Source organism: Lissotriton vulgaris, chromosome 8, assembly GCF_964263255.1.
Source record: "Lissotriton vulgaris chromosome 8, aLisVul1.2, whole genome shotgun sequence".
Lineage (NCBI taxonomy): Eukaryota > Metazoa > Chordata > Amphibia > Caudata > Salamandridae > Lissotriton > Lissotriton vulgaris.
In genome coordinates, this window is record NC_141696.1 from 1,409,878,009 (window position 1) to 1,409,897,730 (window position 19,722).

A 19,722-nucleotide genomic window follows, 5' to 3' on the forward strand; every position below is an offset into this window, starting at 1 on the left:
TCTTCCAAGCCGACAACAACATGCAATCATCCGAGACCAACACCAGGTGGCGATCTAATGCTTAGTGTGAGATCTGCAGCTCATATGCCTCGAACCAACAGTTCAACACTTAGAACATTTTAGGCCAAAATCGCCTAACATGGGTTCCTATGGGAAAAAATTGTTATCAAGTTTTGAAGGGAACGTAAACATCTTACAAGTGGGAGTTACGGCGGATATGACCAATGTTCCCCAAGGTCTAGATAGGCCCCTGAGTTGCATCACCAGAGGTACTGGCCTGGCCGGGTACAGAGTGCAGGGGCACAATGTTAGCCAATGGGGCTAAGGGAGCCTTCGGTTAGGGACTGCTTAGGAGTAGGCCACTCGGGTGTGGGAGCAAAGCTACTGGGGTTAACTTCAGCACTACAGGGGTTAACTTCAGCACTACAGGGGTCAACAATCAGCACAGGAGCTGCACCAGCAGCGGCCCTTGTGCATTTATGCATGGGGCTAAGGACATGTCAGGCCCGATGCTTTTCAATGGAGACCTTCGATTTGGCAAAGTTGCAGCAGGCTCGAGCAGGTAGACTACCTGAAGGCAACCACCAGCTGGAGGGGTAAGCAGGGTTCTTAAAATGCTGGACACCGTTGGTTAGGCCACCCAAGGTCTTGGAGCATCAGGTGCAGGGTTGGGTTTTCTTACTAGCTACGGTTGCGGCGACCCTTCAGGTTGAGGCTGCAGATGTCGTCTGGAGGCAGGTCGGGGGATCACCAGATCGCGGGTCATGATTGCTGGGGAGATCTTCGTGTGGTGTTGGGCCACTCAAACTCAGGTCGTGGGCATCAGGTGCATATTCGGGGAGTCGCCGGAATCCGGATTCTGGTCCTGGTGTCTTTGTTGAGCAAATCCAGTGCTCACATGAGAGTCTGTAAGGAGAGTGCAGCGCTCACATGAGAGTCTGTAAGGCGAGTCCAGCATCCCCCCAGAACCTCTGGGTTCTAGGGGGCTGCTGGACATACCAATTTCTTCGCTGTAGGCAGGTCGGAGGCAAACAGGCAGGTAGGGCTGGTGCCAAAGTAGTAGTTGTCCTAGTTTTCCTGGGTCAGCACAGCTCTTCGGTGATTTTCCCTCGAATCTGAGGAGGTAATGTTCAGAGTTGCCCCAGAATACTAGATTTAGGGGCGTTAAAGGGCATTAACAGGGTGTGCAGGTCGGGACCAATGGGTCCCTTATTTGGGGTGGGTACACCCCCTATATTGCACCCTCCAATGAGAGGGAACATGAGCCTTTTCCTAATTGACTGAGTTTCCCCATCTTCAAGATGGAGGGGACTGAGATGTGTGCTTCACTGCGCCTTCCTAACCGGGGGTGGGGGGTGGCAAAGGTGGGCACACATCTCTTTCTAGCTTGGTTTTCCCGTGGATTGCCCTGCCCAAAGTGGGGGCTAGAACCAGTTGGAGCCAGTTGCTGGCAGCAGCAAGAGGCAGGGACAGCTTCCAAAAGTGGCAGGTCTTTGAAGCTTCCCCTTCCTGAACCCAGACGATACTGGGGGAGGAGCTATCACACCTCGGCCCAGGATGGGCTGTGTGTCTAGACCCAGGGAGCGAAGGGTCTCGACCCAGGCTTAAAGAAACCTGTCTGGTGGTGGCAAATGGCGGGCAGCCATTCAGGGACCACACCAGGGCTGGTCGATTTTCAGGGGGCATCTCCGAGATGCCTCTCAGTGCATTTTACATGAAATCCCACACTGGCATCAGTGAGGGTTTAATTTGATGAAAAGTTTGCAGCCAAACTTCCCAGTTTTTAGTAAAGCCATTAAGGATCTGTGGAGTACGTATTGACCAACTCCCAGATGACTCTTCATGGCCTTACTACAGTGTCTAAGAATAGACTTAGACACTGTAGGGGCACAGGGCTCATGCCACTGTGTCCTCATCTGAGGGCTAGGGCACCCTGCTACAGGGGTGAATTATCTGGGCCGCAGGAAGTGAGTTGCAGGAATGGCACACAGGAATTTGTGCCATGTCAACTCTTCACTTTTCTCTGCACAATATGCATCCTGCAATGGCAGTGTGTGGGTGTCAAGGTACAGGGCCTGTGGCCAGAGATGTGCCTATCGTGGGGTCAAAGGTACAGTCTTGGAAAAGAACACCGACCCTGGGAACCTGATTGGGATGGGACCAGCACAAATCAAGTTGCTTCAGATGTCAGGCAAAAAGTGGGGGGTAACCATGCACAAAGGGGCACTTTCCTACAGTCATTTTCACACACATTTCCCTTTCATACTCCCTTATGCATATTTAGCAATGCCCACAGGCAGCCCTCAAAGGTAGTCTTGAGAATAAACAAGAAACCATGCTTACATTGTGCAGCACTGTGGACAGTCCGGGTTTCTGGCAGGCCTGCAGGCAGGCATGTCCTCCATCAGACATGCAGTCTCAGAGATACTATGCAATGACAGGTCCGCACTGTCTGGTAGATTTACACAATGCCTGCCCTCTTTCGCACTCTGCCTTCCATGCATTCTCACAACACTGAAGTGAATCCTAAGCAATGTCCGCTCTCTCCAATGCCACCTCAGTGGACTCAGCCAAGCATGCTCACTACCCAATAGCCATGCACAAAGTTAACCCTGAAGTCAGTACCAGTCTTGAATTAAGTCTTGCATGCTAAACAAAACGAAAAAAAAAACTTTCCAGCCCTGCATTGCAGGCCTGCTCTCTGTTCTGCTAACCCCGAAATATGCCTTGGACACAGCTAGACGGTCTCCTGCACTGCTGGGTCTGAGGGCAACCTTGTGCTAGGACATCTCTGAACACTGCCAATGGCAGTAAACTGTGAGGCCTCAAGGCAGACTTGTAATCACAAATCCCTGTACACTGCATGCCAGCTCTACACAATGTCAGACATTTACTTGTTTGATGCATCAATGACAAGGGCTCTCAGAACAGATAAACAAGACATAAAAAGGTGTACTGAGAGAAAGCAAAGGAAACAGGTCACTCCTTTTGGATTTGCCAAGGTTGTTCTACATCAGCAAAAAGTCCCTACTGGATGCCCATCCTGGAGATGTGATTTAAAAACAAAATTGTAAGTTAAAGCACGCTTTAAGAAAGGGGTGACCGGATAGCAAAACGCAGCTACCGAGACTTAAAAAACATGAAAGTCTGCTTTGGGAAGGCGTGGAGGGAAACAATATTAGAGTGGGAAAATGTAAAACAACAAAGTGGTGAGACCGGGGGAGGCGTGCAGGGGTCAACTGAGGAGCTGACCCGGGAGGCAATAAGGGGTTTAAAAAAATGCAAGAGTCAAGTCTGATGGGAAGGGGCTATTCAAGTAAAATAGGAGCTTGAGGGTGGGTTTGTAAAAATAAATGTAAAAAGCCAAGCCGGGAGAGGGGAATCAGCAGAATAGCAGGTTTGAGGGGATAGCAACATGCAGAGCATTGGGTGGGGATTTGAGGAGGGAAGCAACTCACATGGGAGAGAGCAAGAAATTATATAAGCAACAGAAACAAGAAGTAGTAAAGCCAATAGGTCTAGATTTAATGATCCAAAACATTTAATTACAGGTATTTGGTTTACGTAACTTACAAGCACACATTTTGTGGGAGAGGAGTTAGCCTAATGGCTAGAGCAGTCAACCTCAAATCTGGGGAAAAGGATTAGAGTCTTAGCAGGGACGTGCAACTTCTTGTGATTCTGCGCAAATCACTTAATCTCCCCGTGCCTAACAAAAAAATGAATGTGTCCTCATGTAACGCAACTGGTGCTCGCGTAAAGCGCTCTGATAAGATAGCGCTATATAAAACTCAGGGAAAAAAGAAAACTATTTGTCACTTTAAAGTCTCTCATTCTGGCTTTAACAATGCTATGATAAAAAGAAATCACGAAAAAAGGCTATCTTCTGCATAGAATGCTTAGAGGAGATACATAACTGATTATGATAGTGATGATTGACTGTACTTTTCAGAAGTAAAATAGCTCAGATGTAAAACAGTTCCTCATGCATACAGGTGGAAGCACTTTCTGGATGGCAGAATGATAAACAATAGAATTGTGTAACAGAGTAATGCATCTAATACACTCAAAGATTGAGACAAAACACCAGAAGAGGAAGGAAAGTAATGCAATAAAATGTGTGAAAAGCAAGATAGCCAATGGTAAAGCAATGGGATGGCCCTAAACGCACGGTTAGTATTGGTATTATCCACAATAGGTCTTATACAACTGATAGTTAAAAGCTGTCTGTAGGTGAGACCTAACAATCTCAAGGAAGAGTAAATGTGGAATGAACATGATTGATGATATCTGACCCCATCATTACTTTTGATCAAACTTGTAGATGTCAGAGCTTAAGCTGTCAACACATCCTTTGGATGTCAAAGAATCATACCATTGTCACATCTTACCATGTTATTCCCTAACTACATATACATAAAACATTTACACCTCTTACCATGTTAAAATAATGCTTTGTTTTAATGCCTTTTGTGAGGTCCCATATGAAGACATTTCCATCGTGACCTGCAGATAACATAATTCTTGAATCAAATGGATGTGGCTCCAAAACAAATACTTCATCTTCATGTCCCTGCAATAAACACTACATTATTAGCATGCACTCATTTACAACTCCTGTATCAATTTTAAAATGAATGTTCTTGTTACTAATCCAGATGAAAGTCACTTACCTGAATCGCTAGTTCTCCTTAATAGTCAATTGCACGGCTGTTAAATTCACCAACTGAATTAACTGACATGAAACATCAAATCCTGCAAACTGCCTTGCCTCAAAATATTTAAAATCCTCCTGCACGGAGATGGCTAAATCAGCTACCCATTTCCAACAATTCAAACAACATATCCAGGGTTTTGTCTGGATCACTGAAGCTTTAAGCTAATGAAGACATTGATCCAATGAAAGAATGAAGAAATCAACGAATGAGAGACACAGTAATGGAAGGGGACAAACATGTGTCTTACAACATTACCACTGCACATAAAATACACGCCCACAAATCATACAAAGATACAGCCCCCTCCCTCTTCCTCACAACTAAGTAACTACTTTAGATCTGAATTCCAAATGGTATCACAACAAACCAATGCAATTTCCCATATGAAGATTAACCATGATAGTCAAAGTCACAATTCAGATTTTGTACAGAGCAACACGACATTGAACTAAGTTCTGACTTTACAAAAAAAAGGCAAAGCATCAGTGAGGCAACTCACTATATAGAAGAACCCTACAACACCGACAATTTAACTTTTGACTAAATTTACCAGATCATGCTACAAGAAACATGAGACCATGACCTTTGGGAACTGCACAGCCACAAGAAAACCTTAGACAAAACCCAACATTTGAGATCCACACTTGACTATCCAAGGTTCCCTGGATCAAAGCAGGAAACATCAAGGAAGAGAGCTGCTCCTGATAAAGGGCAACTTCGACTCAAAGAACAGAAAACAAGCATCAGTATCAGCATAGATGCCTTGGAACAGAGGAATACCAGGGCAATCCCGCCAGTCCCACACAACGTCCTACTAACTGAGTAATGCTCACATCCTTCTTAACAAAAAATATCTTAGTTTCAGCTATCCACCGCAATCCACCACTGGTAACCAAACTCTGAATTCAATATTACTTGGACAGTCAGAGCAACCAGAATCCAGGGCTCTAGCCACTGCTGAGCAGGGCTGCAAGGACCCGGTCTAAAAAAATCAGTCTGCATGCCGCACCCTAGCACCACACCAGCGTTATTGATGTCTTGATTTCAAATACATTGCATTCATCTCAGGATAAACGCAGCAGCAAGTTAAAGAGCAAAGCGCTACTCTAACTTTATCCGCCTGGGTCTAGTTCAGGTGTAAATCCAAGTTACGGAAAGAAAAATGCTACTTACCTTACCCAGTATGCATCTGTTCTTGGCATGTAGAGCTGTAGATTGACATGCTTTGCACAGCCTGCCATCTAGTGTTGAATCTGGATGTTTGCACTTTGTTTTTCTTCGAAAAAGTCTTTCCAGTCACAAGGTCGGTGACTCCTCCTTTCAGTGATAGTGCGCATGGGCATCAACTCCATTTTTAGATTGTTTTCCCACAGAGGGTGATAATGGAGTTAGTAAGGGTAGTAGAACAGAGATGTCCATGTGTATGTATCTAAATAAGTTATCACTGCAACAGGTATAGGTACCCGGGGAGGCGAGTGGGTGCATGTGAATCTACAGCTCTACATGCCAAGAACAGATGCATACTGGGTAAGTAGCATTTTCCGTTTGATGCATGTGAGCTGTAGATTACATGCTTTGCATAGACTACAAAGCAGTAATCTCCCAAAGTGCAAGCTAACCTGTAGCTGTTGCAGAGGTTTGAAAGAGTGAACGTAGAACTGACGGGCCCACACTAGCTTGCTAACACATCTACCCAATAGTGTTTTGTGAATGTGTGAGGTGTAGACCATGTTGCAGCTTTGCAGATGTCATCTACGGGGATGTTTCCTAAAAAAGCCATAGAAGCCACTATTTTACGAGTGGAGTACGCTCTAGGGGGAATTGTCAATGTTCGTTTTGCTTTTGTATAGCATGTTTGAATGCATTTGACTATCCACCATGCAGTACCTGATTTTGAGATGGGATTGCCTTTATGAGGTGGAGCAAAAGCCGCAAAGAGTTGTTTTGCATTACGGAAAGGTTTTGGACTTTCTATGTAACAAAGTAATGCCCCTTTAACATCTAGGATGTGTAGAGCACGTTCTGCCCCTGAATCTGGAAGAGGGAAGAACAGAGGCAACTCAACAGATTGGTTGATATGGAAGGCAGAAATCACTTTGGGTAGAAATTTAGTATTAGTCCTAAGAACCATTTTGTTTCGGGGTACTTGTAAAAATGGTTCCTCTATGGTTAGTGCCTGAAGCTCACCTACTCTCTTCAGTGATGTAATAGCTATGAGGAAAGCGACTTTCCAAGTGAGAAATTGCAGCTCACATTTGTGAAATGGCTCAATGGGTGGACCCATGAGTCTGGTGAGGACAATATTGAGATTCCGCACTGGGGCAGGTGGAAGTGTTGGGGGAATGACTCCCGCGTCCTTCCATAAATGCCTTAATAACAGGCACTCTGAAGGGAGACAGATGTTGTCTATTTTAAAGGTATGCAGCTATTGCAGCAAGATGTAAACGTATTGATGTGTACGCTAACTTTGAAAACAGTTAATGCAGTAAATAGCAGATGAGGTTCTTAACTGAAGCATCAAGCAGGCTGATTTGATTGTTATTACAATAAATAACAGACCGTTTCCACTTTGATTCATAGCAAACTCTTGCAGTAGGACTTCTAGCCTCTATGATCATGTTCATGCGTTCTGGCAGAAGATTAAGGAGCTTAAGGTCGCAAGGTTGAGATGACCGGGATCTTGATGATTTATCTCTCCAGAGCTATACGTGAGGAGCTTGGGTGTAAGATGTAGTTTGCGATGAGGGACTACTGAGAGCTCTAACAGGGTGGTGAACCACGGTTGACGGGCCCATGTGGGAGCAACTAGTATTAGTGTCAGGGATGCCTGCCTGAGCTTCAGAACCACTAGTGGAATAAGTGGGAGAGGTGGAAAAGCGTAGGCAAATATCCCTGACCAATTCATCCATAGTCCATTGCCGCTGGAAAATGGGTGTGGATACCTGGAGGTGAAGCTTAAACATTTTGCGTTTTAGCCTGTGGCAAACAGATCTAGGTCTGTGAAACCCCACATCTGAAAGAATGGGAGGAGAACTTGAGGTTGGAGTTCCCACTCGTGGATCTGTTGTCTCTGTCTGCTGAGCAGATCTACGATTTGATTGTCTACTCCTGGAAGGTGTTCTGCTATATGCATTGTGTGATGTATGGCCCACTTCTGAATGGTCTGTGCTAGTTGTGACAGCTGGAGATAGTCTGTCTACCCCTGTTTCTGTATGTAATACATTGCTGTCATGACTGTGCGTAACAGGACAGCTTTGCCTACCAAGTGAACTTGAAAGGCTTTGAGTACTAGAAATATTGTTAGAAGCTCTAGATGATTTATGTGAAGCTGCAGGCTCCACATGCCCTGAATTGTATGACTTTGGAGATGAGCTCCCCAACCAGTGAATGATGCTTCTGCTGTTAGCACGGTCTGTGAAACCAGGTCGATGAAGGGCCGCCCTTTGGAAAGGTTTTGCGGATTCCACCACTGCAGAGAGCGATGAGTGCGGCCGTCCACCAACACTATATCTGATAACTTACCCTGAGACTGATTCCACTGGTGTGCTAAGCATTCCCGAAGGGGACGCATTTGAAGTCTAGCATGCATGAACACTTGAGCTGGCAAGGAGTGCTGAGGCTGGAATTGGCAAAGTAGAGTTTGAACGTTGTGCATTCTGGCCGGATTGGGATAGGACAGAGCCCTTTGTGTATTTAGAGTGGCTCCCAAATACGTGTGCAAATTGGAGGGTTGGAGATGGGATTTGGACAGATTTACTGTGAATCCCAGATCATGGAGCAGCTTCACTGCTTTGTGAGTATGTTGTAGATAGTATGCTTGCGGGCTGGCTTTTATGAGCCACTCGTCTAAGTATGGGAAGATGTGAATGTGTTGTCTTCATAGATGAGCAGCCACTACTGCCAGGCTTTGGTGAAAACCCTTGGAGCAGTGAGGACTCCGTAATGAAGTACTTTGAATTGGTAGTGCTGTCCTGCTATCACAAACCTGAAGTATTTGGTCGCCGAGATGACGTCGCAGCAGCTACTTAGACGCTGCCTTCGCGCGCCGGCATCAGTTCTGTACACATCTTTCTGGCCAGAAACACACAGCCATGCAAGATACTGACCACTGGTGCCTTAAAAATAGGGCCCTGAAAGGGATGACCTTAAGCCTAGAAATCAGTTCACAGAACAGGAGGATTGGTGGGGCGATAAGGAGTCTATTACTACTAATGTTTCTTACAGATATATCGTTACCGAAGGTAAGTAACTTGTTCATCTGAAAGAAACACATAGTGATGGATTACTTACCTTAGGATACCCCAACAATACCAACCCCGGTGGTGGGTCTGCAAACCAAGATTGTGGGAGAGCAGGGTCTGCAATCCTATGGTCACCCCCGATTTTTGCTTTTTTGCTTCACTGGTTTACGACTTTCCCTGGCTGTGGGCCTGCTAATCAGACCCACAGCCTAGCTGTTCTCTCTCTAAATTGACAACCATGTACCTTAGGTGCATTTACCAATTGGTACTGGGCCACCTTATCAGTCCCTGTACAGCATACCTGAGGTATCCAGGGCATAGGTGTACCCAGAGCCTACCAGGGGCTGAAGCATGTATTATGCCACCCCTGGCTGGCCATCTAAACAGACACAACTGGCTGCATGACAGCTGGGGCAAGGTGGTGTAATCACCCTTTGCTTTAGATATAGTTCCGTATATCTAAACCTAAAATGGACACATATATTCCTATCAGTCACTCCTATGGCAGGCTTGATCAATCCTGAAGGCAGAGTGCTTGGAATTATGTGAGATGGTGCTCTGGCATGAGCTGAGCCCGTTTGCAGCTTGCGGAAGCAAGTCCTAATAGCTGTTCCATGATAATGCTATACCATATACTCTTAAGTGCATTATGAACCTCGCGGTCAAATGCTAACTTTGGCATAGCATTATCAAAACATGTCGAGTAAGGTGTTATATGAATTGGAATACTACCCCCTCGCCAATTCTGGCGACGGGGGTAGCATTCCACCCTTCTAGAGGGACACGACATGTATGTAACTGTGAACCCCGGTTAAAGTTAACTCGAGCCTCAGCATCACAAAATGGATGCTGTCACCTCAGACACAAGTCTGACCTCCTGCTGCTGGGAGTCCTTCCAGCGAGGGAGGCTTGGACAAAGGGTTTCCTGCCTTGGGAGGTGCTAGCACCACCCCAGACAGGATTTTGTGTATTAGGTAGGACAGGGCTGAAAGGAATGAGACATGCCTGGGGCACACGAGGTGTCCCTGTGCATACACCATTCTGAACAAGTTCCTGGGGAACTCCAGCCCCAGAGATGGCGCAAGACCGGACAAAGGAAAGGGGGTGTAACCACCCCCCTTCCTGGTCCCACCCAGAGGAGGGACCTAGTCGTAGTGCAGCCCCCTTTAGCTGAATAAAGGTAGGAGCTGGTCCCATTCCAGATTAGATTAATCTTGACAACTTCCACGAAGAACTCTTGACCTTTGCCCTCCTGAATATCAGAAGACTGAAGAATCTCCCCTATGGTCAGGGAGTGACCATCCTGCTCTGCAGGCACCATCAAGCTCCTGTGCGGTTTGCTGCAAGTCCTTCCTCCCTGGAACCAGACGACCCAGCTCGACGAGACCCGGACCTCCAGACTCCTCTGACCTCTACCCACATCCACAGCACAGCTGGGACCCGTGGGTGCGACGAGCAACTTGGAGACGGCCATCTTGAAGAAACCTGCACAGCGCTTCCAGCACGACCGCAGAGGGATCCTCGAGTGAGTGCACTGGGGTCTGAGCAGCCCCCACCCGACGCAGCTCCTGCATCAAAGACTAGCCCCCCAGCATCCACGTGATCTGCGTGGGGCCCTTTTGCCTGGTTACTGCTTTTCCTGTTGTCTGGTCACTTGCCGGCTGGCTAGTGACCTCTGAGACGACGACCCAAAGATTTTAACACTGCTGGTCTGGTCCCCCAGACTGGCCCTTGCTTCCTTGTAAAAGAGAAGTACCCCGGACCCTCCTGGTCCGCACCAGACGCCATTTTTGTTCCACCGCGTGGCTAGCACTTGCCAAGGCCTGTTGACCAGATCGACGATCCAACACCGCCAACAGCAGCAGACTACGTGGGACAGCTCGTGCCTCCAGCCTGGTCGTAAAGAACAGCTCCTGGCCCGCGCAGCTACAGAGAGAAGTGTCCCTTCTTCCACCTGAACGCGGCGACAGCATCTGGTTCCCTCCTGGTTCCAGCACCGTCACTGGCTAGTGACCGAGACTCTGTCCCCTTCCTTTTCAGGACCTCTTCCTCCTAGTTCCATCCTTAGAACCACCGGACTCCTCCATCTGGCCGCCTGCAAGCAACTACTCGTTTCAGGCTTCATCGGGATCAACGCAGCAAACCCAACACCACTTCAGCCCTATGCACCCGCAGCCTGTGGGTTAGGTAACTAAAGCTTCTAGGTGCTGAAGTCTGTGTTCACTACCCTAGTGTTCAGGTCCACTGTTGTTTTTCCTCCCTCCAGCCGGGTTCGTCCGGAATCCGTAACTCTTTAAACTGTAGCATCCATAGACGTTGGTACGCATCTCGCGTGAGAGTTTCCACTCTGCACATGAGTCCCGTGGGCCTCCTGCTCCTTCCTTAACTAGTTGGTAGCGTAGTCACAGCGATCCTCCAACCTCTGGATCTCCTTACAGTATTTTCTTTCCTCGCATTCCATTGTTTCCAGTATATGGTTTGTCGTGCCCCTAAGGCTAACTCGTATTTCTTTCTTAGTATTGTCATCTGCTTAGGCCTCTGACCTCATAAAGAGTTCAGAGGTATATGTTAGTTAGTAAATACTTGTTTATTTTCATAACAACCTGTGTGGTGTCCTTTCACTTGGTATTCAAGGGGTTATATGTGGTAAAACAGCTGGCTTCACATGCCAAAAGAGTTTAGCCTAAAGACTGCTTTTGTCCATGCTACCATTAGGATAGCTGGTCTATAAGGTTGACTTACAACCAATCACCATAAGGGTTGTTTGGACTGATACAAGGTGATCACTAGAAGTAGTGAGCATCATTTATCAGGCCAACTTCTCACAAAGATCACACCAAGAAGTCCTGGAGAACAGAATGGACAAAGAAGCTGTCTCTCCGGACTTGGCTGTCTAGGTGGCAGTACTTAGTATAAGTGTGCAACGAGGCCCACGTAGCTGCCTGACAGACGTCTTTTTTAGGGGACTCCACGTCCCAACACCATAGTGGTAACAGAGCAAACTACAATGCCTCTGCACTACAACACTTAGTATCTCAAGTATATTCAAGTTTACAATCAAATATCTTATGTAACAATTACAGCAGATGAAGACTCTTTGAGAAAGGTAAAAAGCACGTTGTATACATATGTTGAAAAAAAGTCTTTTTGTTTGTGTTTTCACGTTCGTTAATTCGTTCCAAATGACAGCCGACACGTGTTTCATCGCAGGGAACACATATACTGCGATTCTTCAGGGCTGAATAGAAGAATAAGGTATATATATGGAACATATTGTTTGTAGTGGAAACACATTTATACAATACTTTTATAGGTGATTTTTTTGAGTGATTCATTATTGTGAAATAAGGTGGCATGCCCAACACACTTTATTTATGACATCCAGAGAGGGATGTCTGTGACCGTGCCAAACTAATGAGAAAAAATATATAAATATAGTGAAAAAGTAGTGAAAGATCTCCCTACCGGAACACTTATCTGTTCATAAGCCAGGTTGATCCGCTCATTACTTAACATGTGACCGAAATAAGGTTGTTATATTCATTTGTGTGGTGACTTGTTTTTATACAAACTCTCGCAATATTAAAAGCAATTATTATATTGGTGGCTGAATATCACTAAACAAGTATCATGTATCTTAGTATCATCGGTGACACAGTTCCTATCACCTTATATCCCTCACGCACGAGGATGTCCTCAAAGGTAATGCTGTTCGTACCTTGATCCGTGTGTGGTCAAGAGAAAAGGTTTGGGTAGATCGATTACTTGTATAGGTATATGGACAAATGGTGGGCAGGGTGTCTTGGTAATAACAGATTTTCGTGCTTCTATGGGTAAGGTAGGGGTCAAGTGAATTAAAAGAAAAAGACAAAAAACAGGAAGGGCGGAATTAGTCAAAGAGAATAGTGAAATCCTCAATAGGGTTGAATGATTAATCAAAATTTCGACGGTTATTTAACCATCTAAAAACTTGGACCTGAAACATCCACGTTTACCAACACACTCACCCTAAAATCCGCACAGTAAGTGCAAGAGAAGTATATGTGTGGAACACGACCCCGCCGGGTTTGTGTGTAATCGAAGCTCTATGCGAGTTATCCAAACGAAAATTAGGATGTAAGGCAATCTAAAGGAAGAATAATTTATGGAGCAAAATCAGCACCCGTTTCTTAATGTATTCACATTATTTAAACAAATCATCGATGTACATGTTTAAGGTGTTACGTTAAGCCACATACCTTCTTATTCCTATGTTAAGTCTTTTACCGGGAGGAGAAAACGTCTGGAAAATGGGCGGATACGCCGTTTTCCAAGGAGACGTATAGTCGATCTCAGCCTAAGCTGCAAGAGAAGGTGAGTACAAGGGAAATTAATGGTAATTAGTTAAGGATCAGTAAACATTGAAAGAACGTATCGTTTAACTTGCTGTAAGTGAATTGGCAAAATGCGGGGCACAGACATCACTTCTACTAAAAATTATGTCTGTGGTTTAATCCTTAAGCAAACCCGCTGGAAAAAAGGGGGCTTTTGCTCAATATGTAGATGGGCCAAGCACAAAACAAAGGTCTTTGATGGTCCGAATGGCGAAACTTTTACAATAAGAGTGAACATCAACTGCACTACGAAATACGTGGTATACATCATTCAATGTAAGTGTGGCAAAAAATATGTGGGAAGCACGATAAGGGCTCTAAAAGACAGAATGGCAGAACATTTGCGAGCCATCCAGAAACAAGATCCCAAATATCCGGTTGCACTCCATGTAGTCAAGTCAAGTCAAGTCATAACATTTATATAGCGCGCTACATACCCAGAGGGTTTCAAGGCGCTTAGGAGGGGAGGAGGATTATTTGTCAAATATCCACGTTTTAAGCTGCTTTCTGAACGCTAGGTGATTCTGGGTGAGGCGAAGGTAAGCGGGGAGTGAGTTCCATGTTTTGGCAGCCAGGTATGAGAAGGATCTGCCTCCCATGGTGGTCTTGTTGATGCGAGGAACAGTGGCGAAGGCATGGCTGGAAGAGCGAAGTTGGCGGGAGGGGTTGTAAAAGGACAGTCGAGAGTTGAGGCACTCTGGTCCGATGTCGTAGAGTGATTTGTGTGCGTGGGTAAGCAGACGGAAAGTAATCCTCTTATTGACGGGTAGCCAGTGGAGGTCTTTAAGGTGACCAGAGATGTGTTCGTTGCGTGGGATGTCTAATATGAGCCTGGCTGAGGCGTTTTGGATTCGTTGAAGTTTCTTCTGGAGTTTAGCGGTAGTACCTGCGTAGAGGGTGTTTCCGTAGTCCAGTCGGCTCGTGATCAGAGCGTGGGTGACTGTTTTCCTTGTTTCGGAGGGGATCCAGCGAAATGTTTTTCTGAGCATGCGAAGAATGTTGAAGCAGGAAGAGGATACGGCGTTGACTTGTCTGTTCATTGAGAGTGAAGAATCCAGGATGACGCCTAGGTTCCGTGCGTGGTCTGTCGGGATGGGTGCTTTTCCGAGGGCTTCCGGCCACCAAGAGTCGTCCCATGCAGAGGGGGATTTACCTAAGATGAGGACTTCTGTTTTGTCTGAGTTCAGTTTCAGACGGCTTTGTTTCATCCATTCGGCGACTTCTTTCGTTCCTTCGTGTAGGTTAGTTTTGGCGGTGCTGGGGTCCTTGGTGAGAGATAGGATCAGTTGAGTGTCATCCGCGTAAGAGATGATGTTGAGGTTGTGTTGGCGGGCGATGGTTGCGAGGGGGCTCATGTATACGTTGAAGAGGGTGGGACTGAGTGAGGATCCTTGTGGTACGCCGCAGATGATTTCAGAGGCCTCGGACTTGAATGGTGGGAGGCGGACTCTCTGGGTTCTTCCGGTGAGGAACGAGGTGATCCAGTCCAGTGCCTTTCCTTGGATTCCGATGTTTCTGAGGCGTTGTAGAAGGGTGCTGTGGCAGACTGTGTCGAAGGCTGCAGAGAGGTCGAGGAGGATGAGGGCGACTGTGTCTCCATTGTCCAGTAGGGATCGAATGTCGTCTGTTGCTGCGATGAGGGCGGTCTCTGTGCTGTGTTTGGCTCGGAAGCCAGATTGTGAGGGGTCGAGTGATTTGTTGGTTTCGAGGAAGGCGGCGAGCTGGTTGTTGACAGCTTTCTCGATGACTTTGGCCGGGAATGGAAGAAGCGAGATGGGGCGGTAGTTTTTGAGTTCGGTGGGGTCTGCTGTTGGTTTTTTCAGAAGGGCGGTGAGTTCAGCGTGTTTCCAGTCTTCTGGGAAGGTAGCGGAGTTGAAGGAGCAGTTGATGACGTCTCAGAGGTGCGGAGCTATGACGGAGTCTGCTTTGTTGAAGATGTGGTGAGGGCATGGGTCTGTGGGGGATCCAGAGTGGATGGAATTCATCAGGCGGATGGTGTCCTCAGTGGAGATTGGGTTCCAGGCGTTAAGGGTGTTAACGGGGGGAAGATGGTCAGCTGATGATAGGGTGGGTTGGCTTCTGGGTTGGTTGTCAAAGCTGTTGTGGATGTCAGCAATCTTGTTGTGGAAAAATGAGGCTAGGGAATCGCAGAGGGTTTGGGAGGGGGTGATGTCGTTGGAGTTGGCCGAGGGGTTGGAGAATTCCTTGACGATGTTGAAAAGTTCCTTGCTGTTGTGGGCGTTGTTGTCAAGTCGATCTTGGAATGCTGTTTTCTTGGCTTTTCGGATCAGTTGGTGGTGAGTACGGATGGCGCTTTTGAAGGCGTCCTTGTTGCTGGTGGATGGGTCTTTTTTCCAGGCCTTTTCAAGGGAGCGGCACAGTTTCTTGGACTTCTTGAGGTCGTCGTTGAACCATGAGGCCTTCTTGATGCCAAGTGTGTGTTGACGTTTTTTTAGTGGTGCTAATTTGTCGGCGGTGTTGGATAACCAAAGGGTGAGGTTGGAGGCGGCTTCGTTGGCGTTAGAAGAGAGGGCTGGGGAGGTTTGAAGGAGCGATGTGGAGATCTGTTCTGTGGTGATTTTGTTCCAGTTTCTTTGTAGATTTGGTTGGAGGTGGATGATGGGTTTCGGCTTGTTGTAGGTGAAGTGAACGCAGCTGTGGTCGGTCCAGAGGAGATCCGTAGTGTGGCTGAAGGAGACATGGTTGCTGGAGGTGAAGATGGGGTCGAGAGTGTGACCTGCGATGTGGGTGGGGGAAGTGACCAGTTGTTTAAGTCCGAGGTTGGCGAGGTTGTCCGAGAGGGTGGCGGTGTTGCGGTCGTTGATCTTTTCAAGGTGAAAGTTGAGGTCTCCCAGAAGGATGTATTCTTTGGAGGGGAGTGCATGTGGGGTGATGAAGTCCGTGATGTCTTCACTGAATTTTGCGCGGGGTCCTGGTGGTCTGTAGATGAGGGTGCCTCTGAGTGTGGTCTTGGGGTCGATGTGGATCTGGAAGTGTAGGTGTTCGGAGTTGGCGAGGTTGGCATCAGAGGTGGTTGAGATGCGGATAGTTTTCTTATGGACGATAGCGATTCCACCTCCTGTATGGTCGGTGCGGTCCTTGCGTGTGATCTTATAGTCATCAGGGATAGCGATGGCGATGTCAGGGGCGGAGGAAGCGTTCATCCATGTCTCCGTTAGGAAGGCGACGTCAGGAGAGGTGGTGTCTAGTAGGTTCCAAAGGTCAATGGCGTGCCTGTGGACCGAGCGGGTGTTGAGAAGGATGCATTCTAGGTGGTTGGGGTCGGGAGTCAGTGTTGTGGTCGTAGCGGGGAAGTTGTCGGTGCCGCTAAATTTGCAGGAGAGGCAGGAGAACGGTCCATGGGTGTGTCCGGGAGCAGCTTGGACGCAGTTGGGGGCGCGACCGGGGTTGAGGGCTAGGAGGGTGGCAGCATCGTAGGTAACGCGGGGGGGCTGGGCAGCGCGAGGGGCAGGGGGTCTGGCGCTGGGCGCGGTCCAGGCGCAGACGGGCGTAGACGGGCTTACCTTTGGCGCACCTTTGGCGTGTCCGTAGCGCGTGGACGCTGCGCGTGGGACCATCTGACATATATGGACAGTGGAGGGGGCGGAGCGTGGGCGGGTCAGCTGGGAGGCGGTAGCGGGGAGGGTAGGCGGGCCAAAGGAAGGCAAAACAAACACGAGAAAATGGCTCCTAGGAAAGTGAAACTGGGGCTGAGGAGGATGCAAAACACCACAAGCATACAAAGCAGCACGAAGAAATATGCTAGAGGCGGCGGTAGCTTCAACCAAACAGCGTTTAAAGCAGCACACAATGCACAATGTAAAAGGCGGCAGCAGAATCAATTAAGCCCAAGTTGCGCTTCAAAGTGAACAGAGATCGTAATGCGAGGTTTGGCGCTATAATGCGCTATGTTCAGAGAAAGGCTACGATACCACAGGGATAATCTGCCAGCTCTTGAGGCCAGGGAGCGTGGTGGGAGCAACCGCTTTTACCGAGGTCCAGACGGTCACAGCTGCAGGGAGGAGGGGTAGTTTTCCTAGGCGACTAAACCCTTTAGTCTGCTAGCATAGAAGGTGTCAGTAGGAACTCTACTAATAATATTGAACTTTTAATTTTTTATTAATTATGAAACTGCAAGAATATTTAGATAAAAAGTAATTAAGTAGGTTTTTCTTGTGAATACTAGGATATAAGCTGGAGAGCTGTTATAATATTAACACTCTCAAAATGTATGTAGTATTTCTCTTGTTCATAAATACTTTGCTCAACTCTAGATCACGCCTTCGGTGACCACATAGAAATCAATGATATCTGACATCTACACTTCCTTTGTTGCAATTATTGTTCTCATACTGATGTTTTTTGTGACGGGCTTTGCAGACATCCTGTTACCCTAACACCCACCCTATATAACGGAATTCGAATGTAAGGTAATTATCAGACTCATGGAGATTTTTCAAAGAAAACTCTAGTACCACTGTATATCACGGGATTGGCCATGCAATCGGATCGGGCTGCACCTTGTTGCAAACTTCGGAAGGATACTCTACCACCAGATTTCGCGCGATCGCCTTGCAATTGACGACTATTTTACGGTTGTCCCCGACATATGGACTAACGAATCGCCTCCCTTTCAGAGTATCGGGACTCTGGAGGTAACCCGGTCTATAAATAAAGATATAAGATTGACGCAATGTGATAGAATACAGTCTCACCCGTCCAATAAAATTCATTAATTACAGCCTCTCATCATTTCTTTTTGAGTTCACTTTCAATAATACATATAAACGCAATTATTACTTTTCTCAAATTCCTTTTGTTGTCCCGTGGTTTACTATTTCCACTCACACTATTCACTAACGATTTTTGATTGCTGTCAGTATTTTTTCTAAATTTTGCCAGCATTTCCGACTCGAGAAAGCGTTTATACGCTCTAGCCTTCCCAACATGCGGACCGGTATTTAAACAGGCTTTACTTCCGGTCTGTTGTCCGTGTTGCGGTAAACGGCGACCGGGAAACTCCAGAGGGGGAACTTTATTGTGCAGGTACGTGTAATCCCCCTTTCTTGCCCCGTTTTTCTCGTAACTATCAGGCTTTCCTGATTGCTCTCTGACGGCAGTGGTTTCTATGAAAACAAAGCCTTAGACCTATGAAGCAGTTCTTTCTGCTTTGTCACCTATCATAGCGGGTTTGTTGAATGATTAAACCACAGACACAATCTTTAGCAGGACCGATGTCTGTACCCCGCTTTTGGATAAAATCCTAACATTATGCGAAAACGATAACCCCCCCCCCCTCCCCCCTGCCCCCTCCCCCCTTTTTTCCAGCGGGTTTGCTTAAGTATTAAACCACAGACATAATTTTTAGTAGGAATGATGTCAGTGCCCCGCATTTTGCCAATTCACTTACAGCATGTTAAACGATACGTTCTTTCAATGTTTCCTGATCCGTAACTAATTACCATTAATTTCCCTTGTACTCACCTTCTCTTGCAGCTTAGGCTGAGATCGACTATACGTCTCCTTGGAAAACGGCATATCCGCCCATTTTCCAGACGTTTTCTCCTCCCGGTAAAAGACTTAACATAGGAATAAGAAGGTATGTGGCTTAACGTAACACCTTAAACATGTACATCGATGCTTTGTTTAAATAATGTGAATACATTAAGAAACGGCTGCTGATTTTGCTTCATAAATTATTCTTCCTTTAGATTGCCTTACATCCTGTTTTTCGTTTGGATAACTCGCATAGAGCTTCGATTACACACGAACCCGGCGGGGTCGTGTTCCACACATATACTTCTCTTGCACTTACTGTGCGGATTTTAGGGTGAGTGTGTGGTAAACGTGGATGTTTCAGGTCCATGTTTTTAGATGGTTAAATAACCGTCAAAATTTTGATTAATCATTCAACCCTATTGAGGATTTCACTATTCTCTTCTATACTAATTCCGCCCTTCCTGTTTTTGTCTTTTTCTTTTAATTCACTTGACGCCTACCTTACCCATAGAAGCACGAAAATCTGTTATTACCAAGACACCCTGCCCACCATTTGTCCATATACCTAAACAAGTAATCGATCTACCCGAACCTTTTCGCTTGACCACACACGGATCAAGGTACGAACTGCATTACCTTTGAGGACATACTCGTGCATGAGGGATATAAGTTGATAGGAACTGTGTCACCGATGATACTAGGATACATGATACTTGTTTAGCGATATTCAGCCACCAATATAATAATTGCTTTTAATATTGCGAGAGTTTGTATAAAAACAAGTCACCACACAAATGAATATAGCAACCTAATTTTGGTCGCATGTTAAGTAATGAGCCGATCAACCTGGCTTATGAACAGATAAGTGTTCCGGTAGGGAGATCTTTCACT

The 19,722-nt window shown here is 46.6% G+C and overlaps 1 protein-coding gene across 1 annotated transcript in view; it reads right to left on the bottom strand.

Annotated features, from left to right (window-relative positions):
- Positions 1–19,722, bottom strand: part of BRWD1 (bromodomain and WD repeat domain containing 1) — a 2,503,800-nt gene that overhangs the window by 1,959,774 nt on the left and 524,304 nt on the right. Inside the window, exon 15 of the mRNA XM_086935423.1 lies at positions 4,439–4,573. Coding sequence (XP_086791549.1) covers positions 4,439–4,573 — 135 coding nt within the window. The remainder of the gene's footprint in view (positions 1–4,438; positions 4,574–19,722) is intronic.